At 29.2% G+C, this 15,695-nt stretch overlaps 1 protein-coding gene across 1 annotated transcript; it reads left to right on the forward strand.

Moving 5' to 3' along the window:
- The first annotated feature begins 13,923 nt into the window (after window positions 1–13,923).
- LOC148575872 (uncharacterized) lies at window positions 13,924–14,286 on the forward strand. Its single transcript, XM_088502600.1, has one exon. It carries the CDS (start codon window positions 13,924–13,926, stop codon window positions 14,284–14,286), a length of 363 nt encoding a protein of 120 aa, XP_088358726.1.
- Window positions 14,287–15,695: the final 1,409 nt, after the last annotated feature.

Below are 15,695 nucleotides of genomic sequence, written 5' to 3' on the forward strand. Positions count from 1 at the left end.
TTAATTATTAAATTAATTATTATATATGTGTGTAAATATATATTTATTAATTTATTTTTAATATATATTTTATATAAATAATTAATTTAATGACAGATTTTTAGGATCTAATAATATGATTATAAAAAATCTTTATCTTCTTCTAATGTCTAAATATATTACTTTTTCATGTATTTTTTTAAGTATCAAATATTATAAAATAAAAAATAACATATAAAAGAAATAATATTTGATTAGTGATTAATGGATTTTTTTTAAATAAATATCTTTAATATTTTATTTATCGGTTTAAGTAATTTAGACACAATTTATATTTTTGTGTTCTATTATTTATTTCATTTATACTATAAACAAAATAACACACAATTTTTAAACAAATAAATAGGTGAAATTTGACATATTCTGCATATCTCGTTTATAGTGTAAACGATATATAACTATAATTAATTCGCTTACACCGTAAACGAGATATTAGAATTTATAAGTATAAAAATATAATTTTTATAAGTATGAAATATAATTTTTTTAAAATAATAAAAATATATTAATAACTGATTTTGACCGATTTAAAAAAATAAAAATCGATATATTTTGTTATTATTTAGATTAAATTTAATTAATTTGTATCCCATTTATATTTAAGCAAGTTGAGTTGGTCTAATAGTTAACTCATTCGTCTGCTTAGGTAAGTATCGGTGTTATTGGCGAAAAACCAAAATTAGTTTTAAATAGTAAATTATGAGATAGATGATTTTAACTCATTAATTTTAAATTCATTTAAAAATTACTAATTTCTAAAAAAAACATATGAATTTATATAAAAAGTTGTGATTTGAAAATATTTATTTAAAATTAGTACATTATTTTTTTAGAAAATAACATATTTAAATTAATTTAAAAAAATACATAATTTTTTAAATAAAATATAGTCATAATGAATTTATTCATACTGTAAATAAGATAAATAATAAAATATAAAAATATAAATTAAATTATCTATATTTATAAATAAAATATTTATTTAAAAAAATTATAGTTGAGATATATATCTATATACTATATTATAAATGCAGGCTAAGTTGATCAATGAGGCAAAGATATAAAAAATAATGTAATAATAATTTAGTACCATTCTGACTATATTAGCTGTCTTTGGGTCGCGGAAAGTGAATTCTCACTTTCTTAGACCATGCATCATGGGATAATAAATTTTAATGACCACAACTCCAACTGCCGCTAAAACATTGTTGGTGCATAACTGATACTGCCCCGTAACCCTAATAATATAATAATATGATCCAAGGGTAATTCTCACATAGGAATGGTACTTGTGCTAGTCATGGTGCTCTCCGACTATCTGATCATCAGTATTGAAGATTGAAAAAGAGAATCGCGTATATTTTTATATATAAGTGAGTTATCTTTATTTTTTTTTCATGTCAACAGTGAATTATACAAATTTAGATTTTAACCTTCTATGAATTTAATAATATTTTTATGTTACAATTTCTGAAGAGATAAAATGAAAGTACAATTCATAAGTTCAACTTCTCTCCGTCGTTGAAAACCTAACTGTGATCACTAGCACAAAAATTCAAATCGCCTGAATGACAGAAATAAATATCATAAAAAAAATTTACTTGAAAAATAGTAGTGAATTAGAATAAAATAATGATCACGTTTTCATTTATAGTTATAGCACATATGAGTTTATGATCATATCAAGTACTAGATTCTATAAGGTGCAACCTCTTAATAGCAATTTATAACTGTTCCAGACCCGATCTCCGGGCCCTTCTTCGGAACGGTTATCAAACCCGGCATGTGATGAGACGCCCAAACAACGCGCTCCTGGCCTGACCATGAAACGGCTAGGAACTCCCCAAATCCTCGACCTCGATCGGAAAAACCAAACAACGATTTCCTTGCCAAACCACAATGGCGAGGAAAATGTTTCTCCAGCGATGAGACCAAGCACCCTCACTCTCTCGCTCCGGGGGAAACTGTTACGGATCCGGCCCACGGATCCTACACCCATAACGGTCCCCGAACCCGGTTACCAGGGTCCGACCCCCTTCGCCCTTCCAGAAGGCCCGGAACCAGCTCACTAGAGCTCCTAACCAACTTTCGAATTCAAACGTCTCCCTTATCTTAGCCAAATAAGATAAGATAAGATAACATAATTCAAACGTCTCCCTTATCTTAGCCAAATAAGATAAGATAAGATATTCACCATCACCTATAAATAGAGGACCCAGGTCCCTCCAGGTATTCATTCATTCCTCACACCTTCTACCTCTTAGATCCATTCTGACTTGAGCGTCGGAGTGTCTTTGCAGGTACCACCCCCCCTTTGCTCCAGGTACCACCCCCCATTGCTCCAGGCAAGTGATCCGGCATCTGCCTCAACCCGCAAGTTCTCGATCCATCTCTCAACCCGTACCAGAGACATCTTATACAATAACACAAATAAATATTAACTAAAATTATCTAATAACATCTCTCACAAAAAATTTGTGAAATCATATTGTAATTCTCATATTTTATAAGATCATTCTTTATATAAATTTATATAAAAATATTATTAAAATAAAAATAATATTATTATTTTTAAAAATTTCAACCTAATTAACTAATAGGTAAAATCACCAAAAATAAAAATTTTGAATGATTTATAAAAATAAGGGAGAATTAAAAAATATCGAGACCTTTTTTTAAATTAATAATTTAAAAATTAATTATAATTTTTAAGTTTAGTTATTCTTTTAATATCTATATTTATATCAAATTTATTATTAGATCTTTATATTTTTTTTTAATTAAATTTTTAAATCATTTTAAATTTTTTAAATGAATTTTTATTCATGATAAACTTTAAAAAATATTTATAAAATATGAATTTATTATTATACTCCTTCGTCTTTTTACTCTGATATTTTTTTTTCTCATGATAATAACAAAGATCGATAGTGCTTATAATCATATGTCAGTGATTATTTTGTCTTAGTTACTTAGATTATTTTTTATTAACAATAATATAAGTTTAATTATAAAAAATATTTAATAGATAAATATATTTTATGTACTCCTTATATATTTTTACTATAAAATTAATTAGGATTGAATTTGCATTATTGCTAATAAAAAATAATTTAAGTAGCATGTCTAATTTTTTTTTCAAAGGATAATTACAAAATTTTTTCCAGTAAATTCTAACAATATGGAATAGTTCTTTCTTTAATAGTTTATTTCTTTCTCTTTATAGTGTAATACTGTAATAGTTTGCTTCTATATGGGTATTTTAGTTTCTAGGGTAGTGGATTCAAACAAAATAAAGAAGGAGAATTATAGTATACAGATCAACATGTATACAGATATTCCCTTATTCCTTCTGCCAAATTTCTGCGTGAATGCCTGGGGACACGTGTTTAAGGTGTGGAGATACAGGGAGGCGGTGGGACAGGCTTGTTTTAGGCGCGCTCGTCATGCGTCATGGCTGGCTTGCAACTCTCGTAACGGCGCTGGCGCTGGCGCTATGCAAACGTATCAATTGATTGGGCTGGACTTTGTGTTACCAAAAACTAAGCTTCCTGTTGCGGTTTTTTGTTATTCTTTTATCCAAGGAGTTAAAAAAATGAAAAAGAGAAAGGGTCCAAAAGGGAAACTCCTATGGAATGGAACTGATGCACCCCGTCCAAAAAAAAAAAAAAAAACTGATGCACCCATGGGGTAATGATATGGTTACTAGATTTTTTTTAAAATAAAATAGAAAATAATTATTTTTCAAAACCCTATTTTTCAACTTTAATTTCGTAAATACGTTTTTTTTTATAGATTTCGCCTAATCTCCCAGCGAACTCCACTTCAAATTTGAAAAAAAAATGGCTAACGCAAATTTTTAAGCTTCACAGTGGACAATGGCAACCGTTATCATCTCCAGAATTCGTAGAAATACATAATGGAACATAGTAATATGTCATTTTTATAGGGGAAATAATAGTTTTTTTATTAATAATAAAAAAAAATCCTTGATAAATATGGCTTATTCCCATTTTTTGAGATTATGAAAATAGTTGCCATTGTCGCCAGCAATGTTGAAGAAGTCATGATTGTTGTCCGTATATTTTTGTGTATATGTATGTACTATTGGATACGATAATAATGACTAGAAATTAGAGTTTTAGTGGATTTTGGAAAGAATTGAAGTGGAGTTCACCAAGGTTAGGCGAATTCGCCCTAAATATTACAGAAAATCTGATTTGGGAAATTAAAGATGAAAAATGGGGTTTTGGAAAATAATAAGTTTCTTTTTTATTTTATTTTAACAATCCTATGGTTACTACATGGAGGTCATAGTTATTAGAACCAAACTGGTGATCGAATCGGTTAGGTTATTGGGTCACTAGATCATTGGTTGAACCGGTAAATTATTGGTTGAACAGGTTGACTCGGTCCTTCGTAAAGAAAAAATAGTAAAAAATTTAAAATTAAAATTTAAAATACATATTTTAACTAACATTTTAAGAATATCAATCTATTTTAAAACAATATGGAACAAGAACAATTAATATTTTATTATTTTTACTCTATGATAAATATATTTATTTTGGATTTTATATTAAAATAACTATCATTTTGAAATTTTTAATAATTTATGAATCAGTTTATGTTTACTATACTATTATAGTACAAGTATTTATTGAAAAATAATATTAATAGATATTATACAATTTAAAAAAAATAAATTTATAATTATTGTTAAATAAAGATATAATTAATTTAAGAATGAATGAGTTTATAACTAAAATTAAAATAAATCAAATAAAAATAAATTATTTGAGATATATATATATATATAAAGAGCATATGGCAGCTCCATTTATGAGGGTAAGGGTTGGAACCCTGCCTCTAGCATTTTGAACAAATTTTCAATTCCAAGCGGATTGGTCATACCGGTTTTCACCGGACATTACTGATTTTTGAGGGGTTAACTCCAGATTTAACTATTTCGAAATAGTTCTCTGTCTTACACGGTCTAAATATTGAACTGGACCAGTATAATTTCAACTTTACCGATTTTTCGATCGAACCCGCAAGTCCAGACCGGTTTTAGTAACACTGGTGGAGCTACCTTTGTTTGTTTTGAGTAAAAAGGTGAGGTGATTTTTGTGTGGGTAATTCACCCGTATAAACCCAAAAAAGTTTAAAGTGAGATGAATTCCCACAAAGCGAAAACGTAAGTAGGAGGTCTTGTTCAATAATTCTATGCAAACTGAATTTAATGAATTTGATTTAGAATTTTTAGTAGCAAATCAAATGTAATTGATTCGAATGACTGTAGTTCAATTTCAAACATAAATTGCGTCGAACGAAAAAATGACTAACAAACGAAAACAAGCAAGACAATTTGGAACACAAGTTGAAAACGGTTCTGCTCGATTTGGTGTTTAGGGAGACATGGAAAAACCGAGCCGACCTGATCGGGTTAACCCGAAGAAGACCAGATAAACCCTACTTTTCCTGTTTATCACGCAGCTGGGTAAACGCCTGTACAATGTTGCAGTACATTCCGGGTCGGTTTGCTTACTTACACCCGTAACGGCCGACATGAAGATAACGAACATTAAATTAAAGAGTAGTGCGTGTGTTACGATAGGTTTAAGTACATATTGATTATGGAATGGCATTGTTATTCACTAATGGAAATAGAAAGTTTATTGAAATTTTATTAATGTTTTTCTAATTTAGTGTTAGTATTGTGATTAAAGTTATCTGTTATCAGAGTAGTATGGAATTTTATTAAAAAAATAGGGAGGCATTCTTGTTGTGTCACGTCAAAATATTATTGTGTTAGTAGTAAGTAATTGTTTCTTTCATAGATATCAGAACGGAATCGGTGATAGAATCGGTCAAACCACCTGGTCAATGGATTATTGGTTCAACCAGTGGTAACTGGTTGAACCGATTGGCCTTGCACTATAGGAAAAAAAACTAGAAAATACTCAAAAATTTAAAATTACACTTTAAAATACGTAATTTAATATTTTTTTTGAATATGTAACTATTCTAAAATAATATAGAACATGAACAATAAGTTTGTTTTTAATTTGTTTTTTTAACCACCCTCTGATGCATCATCTGCATCACCCGTCCCATTACGATCATCGGCCCCGCCTTCGCGGGCCTCATTGCACTCGAGGTTCTCGTCGTCATCATAGTCATCATCACTCGCACTATAACGTCCGCGACCATCATCAGAGGCACTCCCAAATGAGTCTTCACCCTCACTATCAAAGAAACTGCTGAAATCCATTGGCAAGAACTGGGCAACCTTCTACCCTAATCACATGCAAAACAGAGAAACGATGTACTCAGAACATCAACCACAACTATCAAAAAGGGACTATATCTTACTCAACAAATAAGGCAAAACCTCTGCATTGTAACTGTCTATACATAGCTTACCGACTTAAAAAAAATTTAATTTCCTATCCTCCGCAGCACCATAACTTCAACAAGGTTCCCGGCAGATTTCTTCCCAAAAGGATAAAAACCCTTTCGAAATTTTATCGCCAGCATTTCAAAAACACAACAAAAAAAAAAAAAACACGTCTCAAAAGGGAGAAAACATATCAAGATCAACTTGGAATTCATTTACACCTTTCTTTTCATCATATACTCGTTGCTAAACCCGCCACGAAACGAAACATTGAAAATGCCATGTCTATGTCTCTAATGTCCATGAAGATGCCCTTCCCTAGTAGATTGCTACAAGTCCTTAATTTCACAGCACCCATACTTAGCCGTAAACGGGGAAATCATATTCCATTTGGAATAAACAAACTACCTTACATCAAGGGTACATCTAAATAGCGGTTTAACATAATCAATCACCTTGCACAATATATAAGCCCTTAACCTTCCTCCTATAACATCACAATTACCTAACGGGAGGTAATAGGTACTTACCACTCAACAGCCATGTTTCTATTATCTTCCCTAGATTGCTACTACTACCCATTGCATTAACAATTTATCACACCCAGAATATATTGAACCTACTAACTTATAACTAACACATATGTCTAATGAATCTACCTACTTGTTCATTCACGAGTTCCTAAAATGCTAACAATGATTTAATTTAACTTACTCTTTTACCAACTACCCAACATCAGCGGCATTTCAGATTTCCACCTTTAAGCCAATACCAGAATCTACAAATTCACAATACAAGTTTCAAAAGCAATACTCATACTCAACCTAACCTGAATACATTTCGAGACCAGCACTCAAAGATGATGATTCATCGGGCAGAGCAGATCCTACGTTCGACTTACACGCACAGCGGACGACGGGCAGCAACACCGACTACAGGCCAACCGCACCTGACCACGACGGCATTCGTTTGCACCACCGGTCCTTGGCAACGACGCATGCTCCGGTGAATGGCGTCCTTGGAGTGGTCCTTGACCCGGACGGAGCTGCCGCAACGGACGAGGAAGCCAAGCTCCGGTTGCAGTGGGAGTCACGATACCCGCGGGGGCTCTAATTTCCTGAACGCTGCTAGGGTTCTTTTGGACCACAGGAGAAGATTGACCCACAGCAACAACTGCCTTGCCTACCCCCACTCTTTTTTGGGTCAAACCTCAAGGCCCAACAACGGCACTAACGGGACTCTATGCAACGCGAACCCCGTTCTCAGCTGACCTTTCTAACCGGCTCAGCCATCCCTTCCATGAGCTTCCCCAGCTTTCTGAGAGCTACCTCACAGAAGCAACACGTGTCCGCAGGTTTAAAAAAGACAAAAATCTGTAAATCTGTATGAAATTGCAACTTTACCGTAGATGAACCCAATAAAGAATTGCGTTATGTCATTGAATGATAACGTCATAATTTATAGTTGCAGTGCATGTGAGTTCACGAGTTCATCAGGTGCTAAACTTCACAAAGTGTACTTGTAACTCAAATAAATAATAACTAAAATTATCTAGTAATATATTTCGATAATAAAAAAAATTATGAAATAATATGGTAATTCTTATATTTTATAATATCATGTTTTATATAAATTTATATAAAAAAATATTATTAAAATAAGAATAACATTATTACTTTTAAAATTTTTAATATAATGGGCTAATTAATAGGTGAAATTAGTAAAATAAAAATCTTATATAATTTATGAAAATATGAGAGAGAATTAAAAAATATCAAGATATTTTTTTAAATAATTTAAAAATTAATTGTAATTTTTAAGTTTAGTTATTTTTTTAGTATTTAATTATTTGTATCTTTATCAAATTTATAACTAAATTTTTATTTTTTTTTCAATTGAATTTCTAAATCATTTTAAATCTTTTAAATAAATTTGTATTCACAGTAAGTGTTAAAAAATATTTATAAAATATGAATTTACTATTTTACTTATTCTTCATTTTTTATACTGTGATATATTTTTTTCTCATCGTTTTAGATTCATAATAAATTAAAAGTTGTTCTTACTGCTCAATCTAGAGCCTTGAGTATTCTACAAAAACGTGTTGTAAGAGTAACTTATTATTTTTTGGGTGAAATTACCATAACATAGACATTCTTCTCATATTGCAATAGGATTATGCTCAAGAGGATTTGAAAAGTATTATAGCATTAAAATTTTCAAAGTTTAGTCAAAATTTAGCTAGATTAGGATCCACTACTCCTCGTATTTAGTCTGGTATTGCTATCACATATGACTTCAAAAATCATGATGATATTACTAAAAAACGTGTTTATCAAAATATTTTTGCTTCACATTTTAAAATAATGATAACAAAAATTGAAAATAGTCATAGTTATATCGTAGTAATTAATTATTTTATTTTGTTACTTACATCATTTTTTATTGACAATAATATAAGTTCAATTATAAAAAAATGTTTGATAAATGGGTACATCTTATAGATGGATACAGATAGATATAGATAAATATACCTAAGTAGATAGATATCGATAGATAGATAGATAAGTATGACCAAATTTTTGCACTTTGGGAATTTAACATTTTTGTCGGGCTTCCAGGCTTATCATTCAGTCTTATTAAGCACTCAGAAATAATGATCATCTCAGGTTTCAAATATAGGCCCAACTTCCCAGGCGAGTTGACTGATTATATTTTTAACCTGAGCTGATTGATTATTTGTGCTATTTTTTGTTTAGTTTTTTGGAGGGACTGGAGGATTGTTCCATTAACATTTATCTGAAAGAAGGCAACCAGGAAAAACGCTTATCAAAATGGGAGCCAGTGTCACACCAAAAATTATAAAAGAAATGGAAAAGAGGAGCAATAGGGGTAGTATGTGGGCCAACCCACCAATATATTATGTTTTTGAAATCTTTCCTTTATAAATTATATATTACATTTCATTTGGATGAAGTAAAAAATTTATGTGAAAGTTTCGGCCTTAACCCACTTGTTTTTTCCACATTTGGCAGGTTAAGACTTAAGACTACCAACTAACTTGAGTTAGTTGAGTCGGTTCACTCGCCCATTTAAATAAGTTGGGAATTCAAATTCTGTTTTGTGTATGTAACAATTTATTAGTCAGTGACAGATTTTTAAATAAAGTTTAAATTCACGATGGATTAATCATTGGTCTATTAGATTAAAAAATGCTGTAGACAAAAAAAAGACTTAAAACTATCTCCTACTTCTATTGTTTAGTAGCAAATTCTTAAATAAAAAAAGACTTATCCAAAAATAAAAATGCATGCCAGATAAATTAATTGATTGAAATCATAGGCTTAGTGAGCTGTACAAAATTCATGGATTGTGATTATAGGCTTAGATAAATGAATGAACATTTTTTTTGGTGACTAGATAAATGAATGAACATGTTTGCACTAGACACTGTTTTGATTATTAAAAAAATTGGCCAACTCTACCTTTTTTTTCTTTTTTTTTTTTTGTTTTTGGTCGGTGCCAACTCTACCTTACTACCTAAATTGTTCGGATGATCGGTACTTGCAGACTCCAGCAAAAAAAGGGGAATTCTCAAGTCTTTTAATTAACCAATATAAAAATTGAGCAAAAATATTTTAAAAAAAAATCTTAAGAATGTTCTCAGTTACCAAGTCGATTTTTTATTACCCTTTTTTTTTTTACCAAGAGTTCTTAAGAAATTTTTTTATCGAATATTTTATTTTATAAAAAAAATTATTATATTAAAATTTTTAAATTTTATAAAAATAAAATATATAAATTTTTATCTTAGTCATCGCAACGACTAAATTTCTATTACGACCATTATGCGTTGAAATATTAAATCCATTTCTCTACCGTTGACCTTCTTAGCCCTCGTGACACCAATGAGCTGAGATTGGAGCTTCAACTGTGTCTACGGCTTATTTTTTAATTAACCTTATTAACTTTCTCATACATTGAACCAAATTTGAAGAAAACAATCCACATTTTAGAAAAATAGATTTAGTTAATGTTAAATTATTAACTAAAAAAATTATAAAAAAATATGCAAGAAAGATTTTAATATATTTATTGCATTAATTATTTAAAATTTTTATTAATAATAATTTTAATATGTGTTTTTAAAATACATGTTAGTTAATTAAATATTTTTTAAAAAAATCTAATTAGTTCCCAGCCGTCGTGACCTACTTTTTTGCGAACGGGTTGACGTTGAATTTTCTTTTATTAGTTGTAGAAAAGAACTATATATATATAGTATATCCACTTGATTTAGTGGAATCAATGCAACGTTATTTGCTGAATTCATTTCATGTAACATTGAATGTGTTTGACTAAGGTATTTTCATGGATTAATCTGAGAATTCGATCACGTGTTGGTGGAATCTTTTATCCCCTTGACAATTTCATGATGATTATAAACCATAAACATGTGATGACTGCTGGTAAATTTGACTAACCGTTTTCAACGAAATCTATGTTATTACACTTAGGAATTTGAACTTTTAGAAATGTAACGTCAACTAAGATTGTATTACAAATTTGGGTACTATATTATGGATTTGTTTGAGTAGTATTATTAAATTGATAAAAAATATTTTTAATTTTTTTTTATTTTTACTGTGTTTAAAATTTTTTTAATAATAAAAATAAAAATATTAAAAAAATATTTAAAAAAATCCTTTTTTCATAATGTATATTTTTTTAAAAAAGAAATTTTAAAAAAAAATATTGTGTACGTAATAAATAAATAAAAACTACTTTTATATTATTATATTTAAATATAATTGATAAATAATTTTTTTATATAAAATAATTAAATATAAAATTATTTTTATTTTTCTAAATTAAAAAAAATAATTTAAGAAATTTTTTTAAAAAAATTCATCCAAATAAATTTTATAGAAAAATTAGATTCTATGATATTTACAGAAAAATTAGATTCACACACGGATAACTTTGTCCTGCTGTTAAGTAAAATTTCACCCCTTATTGTTATTGGTTTCAATAAACTTGAAATCTAGAATCACAATATTCTGATATCTATTTATCTTTATTTAATGTCTAAAAATATATGTACATTAAAAATTAATTATTAAATTAATTATTATATATGTGTGTAAATATATATTTATTAATTTATTTTTAATATATATTTTATATAAATAATTAATTTAATGAAAAATTTTTAGTATCTAATAATATAATTATAAAAATTTTTATTTTTTTCTAATGTCTAAATATATTACTTTTTAATGTATTTTTTTAAGTGTCAAATATTATAAAATAAAAAATAACCATAAAAAAATATTTGATTAGTGATTAAGGAATTTTTTTAAATTAATATTTTTAATATTTTATTTATCGGTATAAATAATTTAGACATAATTTATATTTTTGTGTTCTATTATTTATTTTATTTATACTATAAAGAAGATAAAACATAATTTTTAAATAAATAAGATAGATACAATTTGACGTATTTTACATATCTTGTTTATAGTAGTTGTAAGTATAAAAATATAATTTTTATAGATATAAAAATATATTTTTTTAAAATAATAAAAATATATTAATATCTGATTTTGACCGATTTAAAAAATAAAAATCGATATATTTTGTTATTATTTAGATTAAGTTTAATTAATTTATATCCTATTTATATTTAACTAAGTTGGGTTGGTCATAGTAGTTAATTCATTAGTCCGCTTAAATAAGTGTCGGTCCTATTGGCGAAAAACCAAAATTAATTTTAAATAGTGAATGGGATAGATGATTTTAACTCATTAGTTTTAGATTTACTTAAAAAATTACTAATTAAAAAAAAACAGATAAATTTTATATAAAAAGTTGTGATTTGAAATTACTTATTTGAAATTAATACATTATTTTTTTAGAAATCAACACATTTAAATTAATATTTAAAAAGAGTACATAAATTTTTAAATAGAATATAGTCATAATTAATTTATTTATATTGTAAATAAGATAAATAATAAAATATAAAAATATAAATTATGTGCAAATTATCTATATTAATAAATAAAATATTTAAAATATTTATTTAAAAAATCTAAAATTGAGATATATATCCATATACTATATTATAATTGCAGGCTAAGTTGACTGATGAGTAAGTAAAGATGTAAGGGATGATATATACAATAATAATTTAGTAGCTAACAATGTTATTGAGAATTGGAAAAGAGGCGGCATATAGATGAGTTGTCCTTATCTTTTTCTTCTCCTGTTCTCCATTTCTGTGTATGTCAACAATAAATTATACGAATTAAGCCTTTAACTTTCTGTGAATCTGATAATATTTTTTTGCTACAATTTTTGAAGAGATAAACGAAAGCACAATTCGTAAGTTTAACTTCTTTTCGCAATTGAAAATCTGATTGTGACTACTAGCACCAAAATTCAAGTTGCCTTAATGCCATAAATAAATATCATAAGAAAAATCTATTTGAAAAATAGTAGTGAATTAGAATAAAATAATTATCACGTTACAATTTATAGTTGCAGCCCATATAAAATTTATAGCTGTATCAGGTACTAAATTTTGTAAAGTGTTGTATCAGGTACTAAATTCCACAAGGTACAACCTCTTAATAGCCATTTATAACTTAAATAAATATTTACTAAAATTATCTAATAACAACCATAATAAAAAAATTATAAAATGATAACATAATTTTTATATTTTATAATATTATTCTTTATAAAGATTTATATAAAATAATATTATTAAAATGAAAATAACATTATTACTTTTAAAAATTTTAACATAATTGGTTGATAGGTAAAATTACCAAAAATAAAATTCTTGAATAATTTTTAAGTAGTTTAGTTATTTTTTTAATTAAATTTCTACATCATTTGAAAATTTTTAAATAAATTTTTATTCACAGTAAACGTTAAAAAAAAATTTATAAAATACGAATTTATTATTATACTCATTCATTTTTTTTACTGTAATACTTTCTTCTCATCATAGCAAGAAGGAGCCGGCCTAAAAATGGGAATAAGGTGGGTAATAATGTGCTTAAATGATTTATAATTTTTGAAATGTGAGGGGTATTGGGGGTGTTGAAAAAGTGGGTATGGTTAAAAATTTTAAGAGAAAAAATAATGTGAATATACTAGGCTTGATAGAGACAAAGAAGAATGAAGTTACTAAATTTAACGTAGTGCAAATTTGAAAAAAAGATGCGATAGATTGGGAATATGTAGGTTCCGAAGGGGCTTCTGGAGGTCTATTGTTAATGTGGGACAAAATGATTTTTAAGTTGAGTAACTGTTATAAAGGAGAGAGGTGGCTGTGTGTGGAAGGGGTGTTGATGAACAATAATTTCCATTGTGCGCTTTGTTTGGTGTATAGTGCGCATGTCAGGGAGGAGAAGCTAACTGAGGAGTTGAGTTTTATTGCTGGAGTATGCCAGGTCCCAATTTGTTATATGGGTAATTTTAATGAGGTTGTGAGAGTAGAAGAAAGGAAAGGAGCAAATGCTTTAACAGCATCAGCGGAAGATTTTAGAGACTGGATACGGGATATGGAGTTAGTGGATTTAGAACTGAATGATTGTAAATTTACATGGTTCAAAGGCCAATCTTGCAGTCGCATTGATAGAGTCTTCGTTAGCCTGGAATGGCTTGAACAGTTTCCTGAGATGCGGCTTAAAGGTGGGCCAAGAGGTTTATCTTATCATTGTCCTTTGATAGTGGAGGACAGTAGATTAAGAGGGGGGCTGAGGCCATTGCAAAGTCTGAATTCTTGGTTCACACATGACGGATTTCTCAGAATGGTGAAGGAGGAATGAAGGGGTCTAGAAGATGTTCAATTTACTGAAAAGTTGAAGGCTTTGACGATATCTTTTAGTAGATGGCACAAGGAGAAGTTTGGTGATATTGATTTGAAGGTACAACAGTTGGAGGATTAAATCAGGAAGTTGGATGATTTAGCTAGTGATGGAGTTTATGATGAGACTATGGAGGCAAGAAGGAAGGCTCTAGTTAGCTTCTGTAAGCGTTGGTATGTCAGGAAGGAAATCCATTGGAAGCAGATCTCAAGGTCCCGACATGCTAAGTACATGGATAAGAACACTAGATATTAATAAAAATAATACTTTTCTAAATAATTCTTCATTTCTTTCCTAAACTCTTTGTACCATGGTAACATGGTATCATAGCAGAGTTAGGTTTTAGGGACTCAAAATTCTGACGAATTGACATTACAAATTGCAAATATGCTACGCAATAGTTTTGACATGCGATCATCACAAACTAATTCTGACAATTTGTCAATTGGTTTCAAACTAAACGGATATAATTATCCATTATGGACAACTCTGATGAAAAAAGCAATTGGTGGAAGAAGAAAGAAGAAATACACCAAAGAAAACTGCTCTAAGATTGTGGGTTACCCAGATTGGTGGAAAAATAATTCCAAGTCATCGAGAAATCAGAGTAAAGGAGCCGCCGCTAGCATCCCAGATGTCACCAGCCGCGGTGGCGAGACCAGAAGAGCGGAAGCAAGTCATGATAGCAAGGCAGCAGTGGCGGTAAGGGCAAGGACTACTGAACTCCTTGGCTGCTCAGCCTAGACGGCGACTCAATATGAAGGGGAGACTCAAAATCAGAATCCAATTAAAAAGATAAATGAATGGATTTTCGATTGTGGGGCTACCGATACTATGACTCATGACCTCCATGATTTTAACAGCTTGACTATACCCTCAAAAGCCCATATTGAAACAGCTAGTGGAGAATTAATTGATGTTAAAGGAGGAGGCTCCATTACTTTTTCAGAAAAATTGAAATTAAAAAATTGTCTCTATGTCCCTGCACTATCATCAAAATTATTGTCTGTTAGCCAAGTAACAAAGGAACTAAATTGTGTGGTACTCATGTACTCTACCTTTTGTCTTTTACAGGATATTCTTACGAAGGAGATCATTGGGCGTGGTACTGAGCGAGAAGGCCTTTACTACGTTGATGAAGTAGCACACCAGGGTCATGCCATGCTTGCTCACGGAACGGTTACTAGGCAACTTTGGTTATAGCACAGGCGTCTCGGACATCCTTCATTTGGGTACCTCAAGTTTCTATTCCCTAGTCTTTTTACAAGTAGTACTGAACCCCTCAAATGTGAAACTTGTATTCGTGCAAAAAATCACAGAGTTTCTTTTTCTCCAACCAACACTAGAGTCAATTCCAGTTTTTCTCTAAT

The sequence above is a fragment of the Arachis ipaensis genome, chromosome B1 (assembly GCF_059453495.1).
Source record: "Arachis ipaensis isolate K30076 ecotype BB chromosome B1, ASM5945349v1, whole genome shotgun sequence".
Classification (NCBI taxonomy): Eukaryota; Viridiplantae; Streptophyta; class Magnoliopsida; order Fabales; family Fabaceae; genus Arachis; species Arachis ipaensis.

What these genes read in the sequence shown, in the direction of transcription:
- LOC148575872 (XM_088502600.1), top strand. Translation starts at nt 13,924, where the DNA reads ATGGGTAATTTTAATGAGGTTGTGAGAGTAGAAGAAAGGAAAGGAGCA.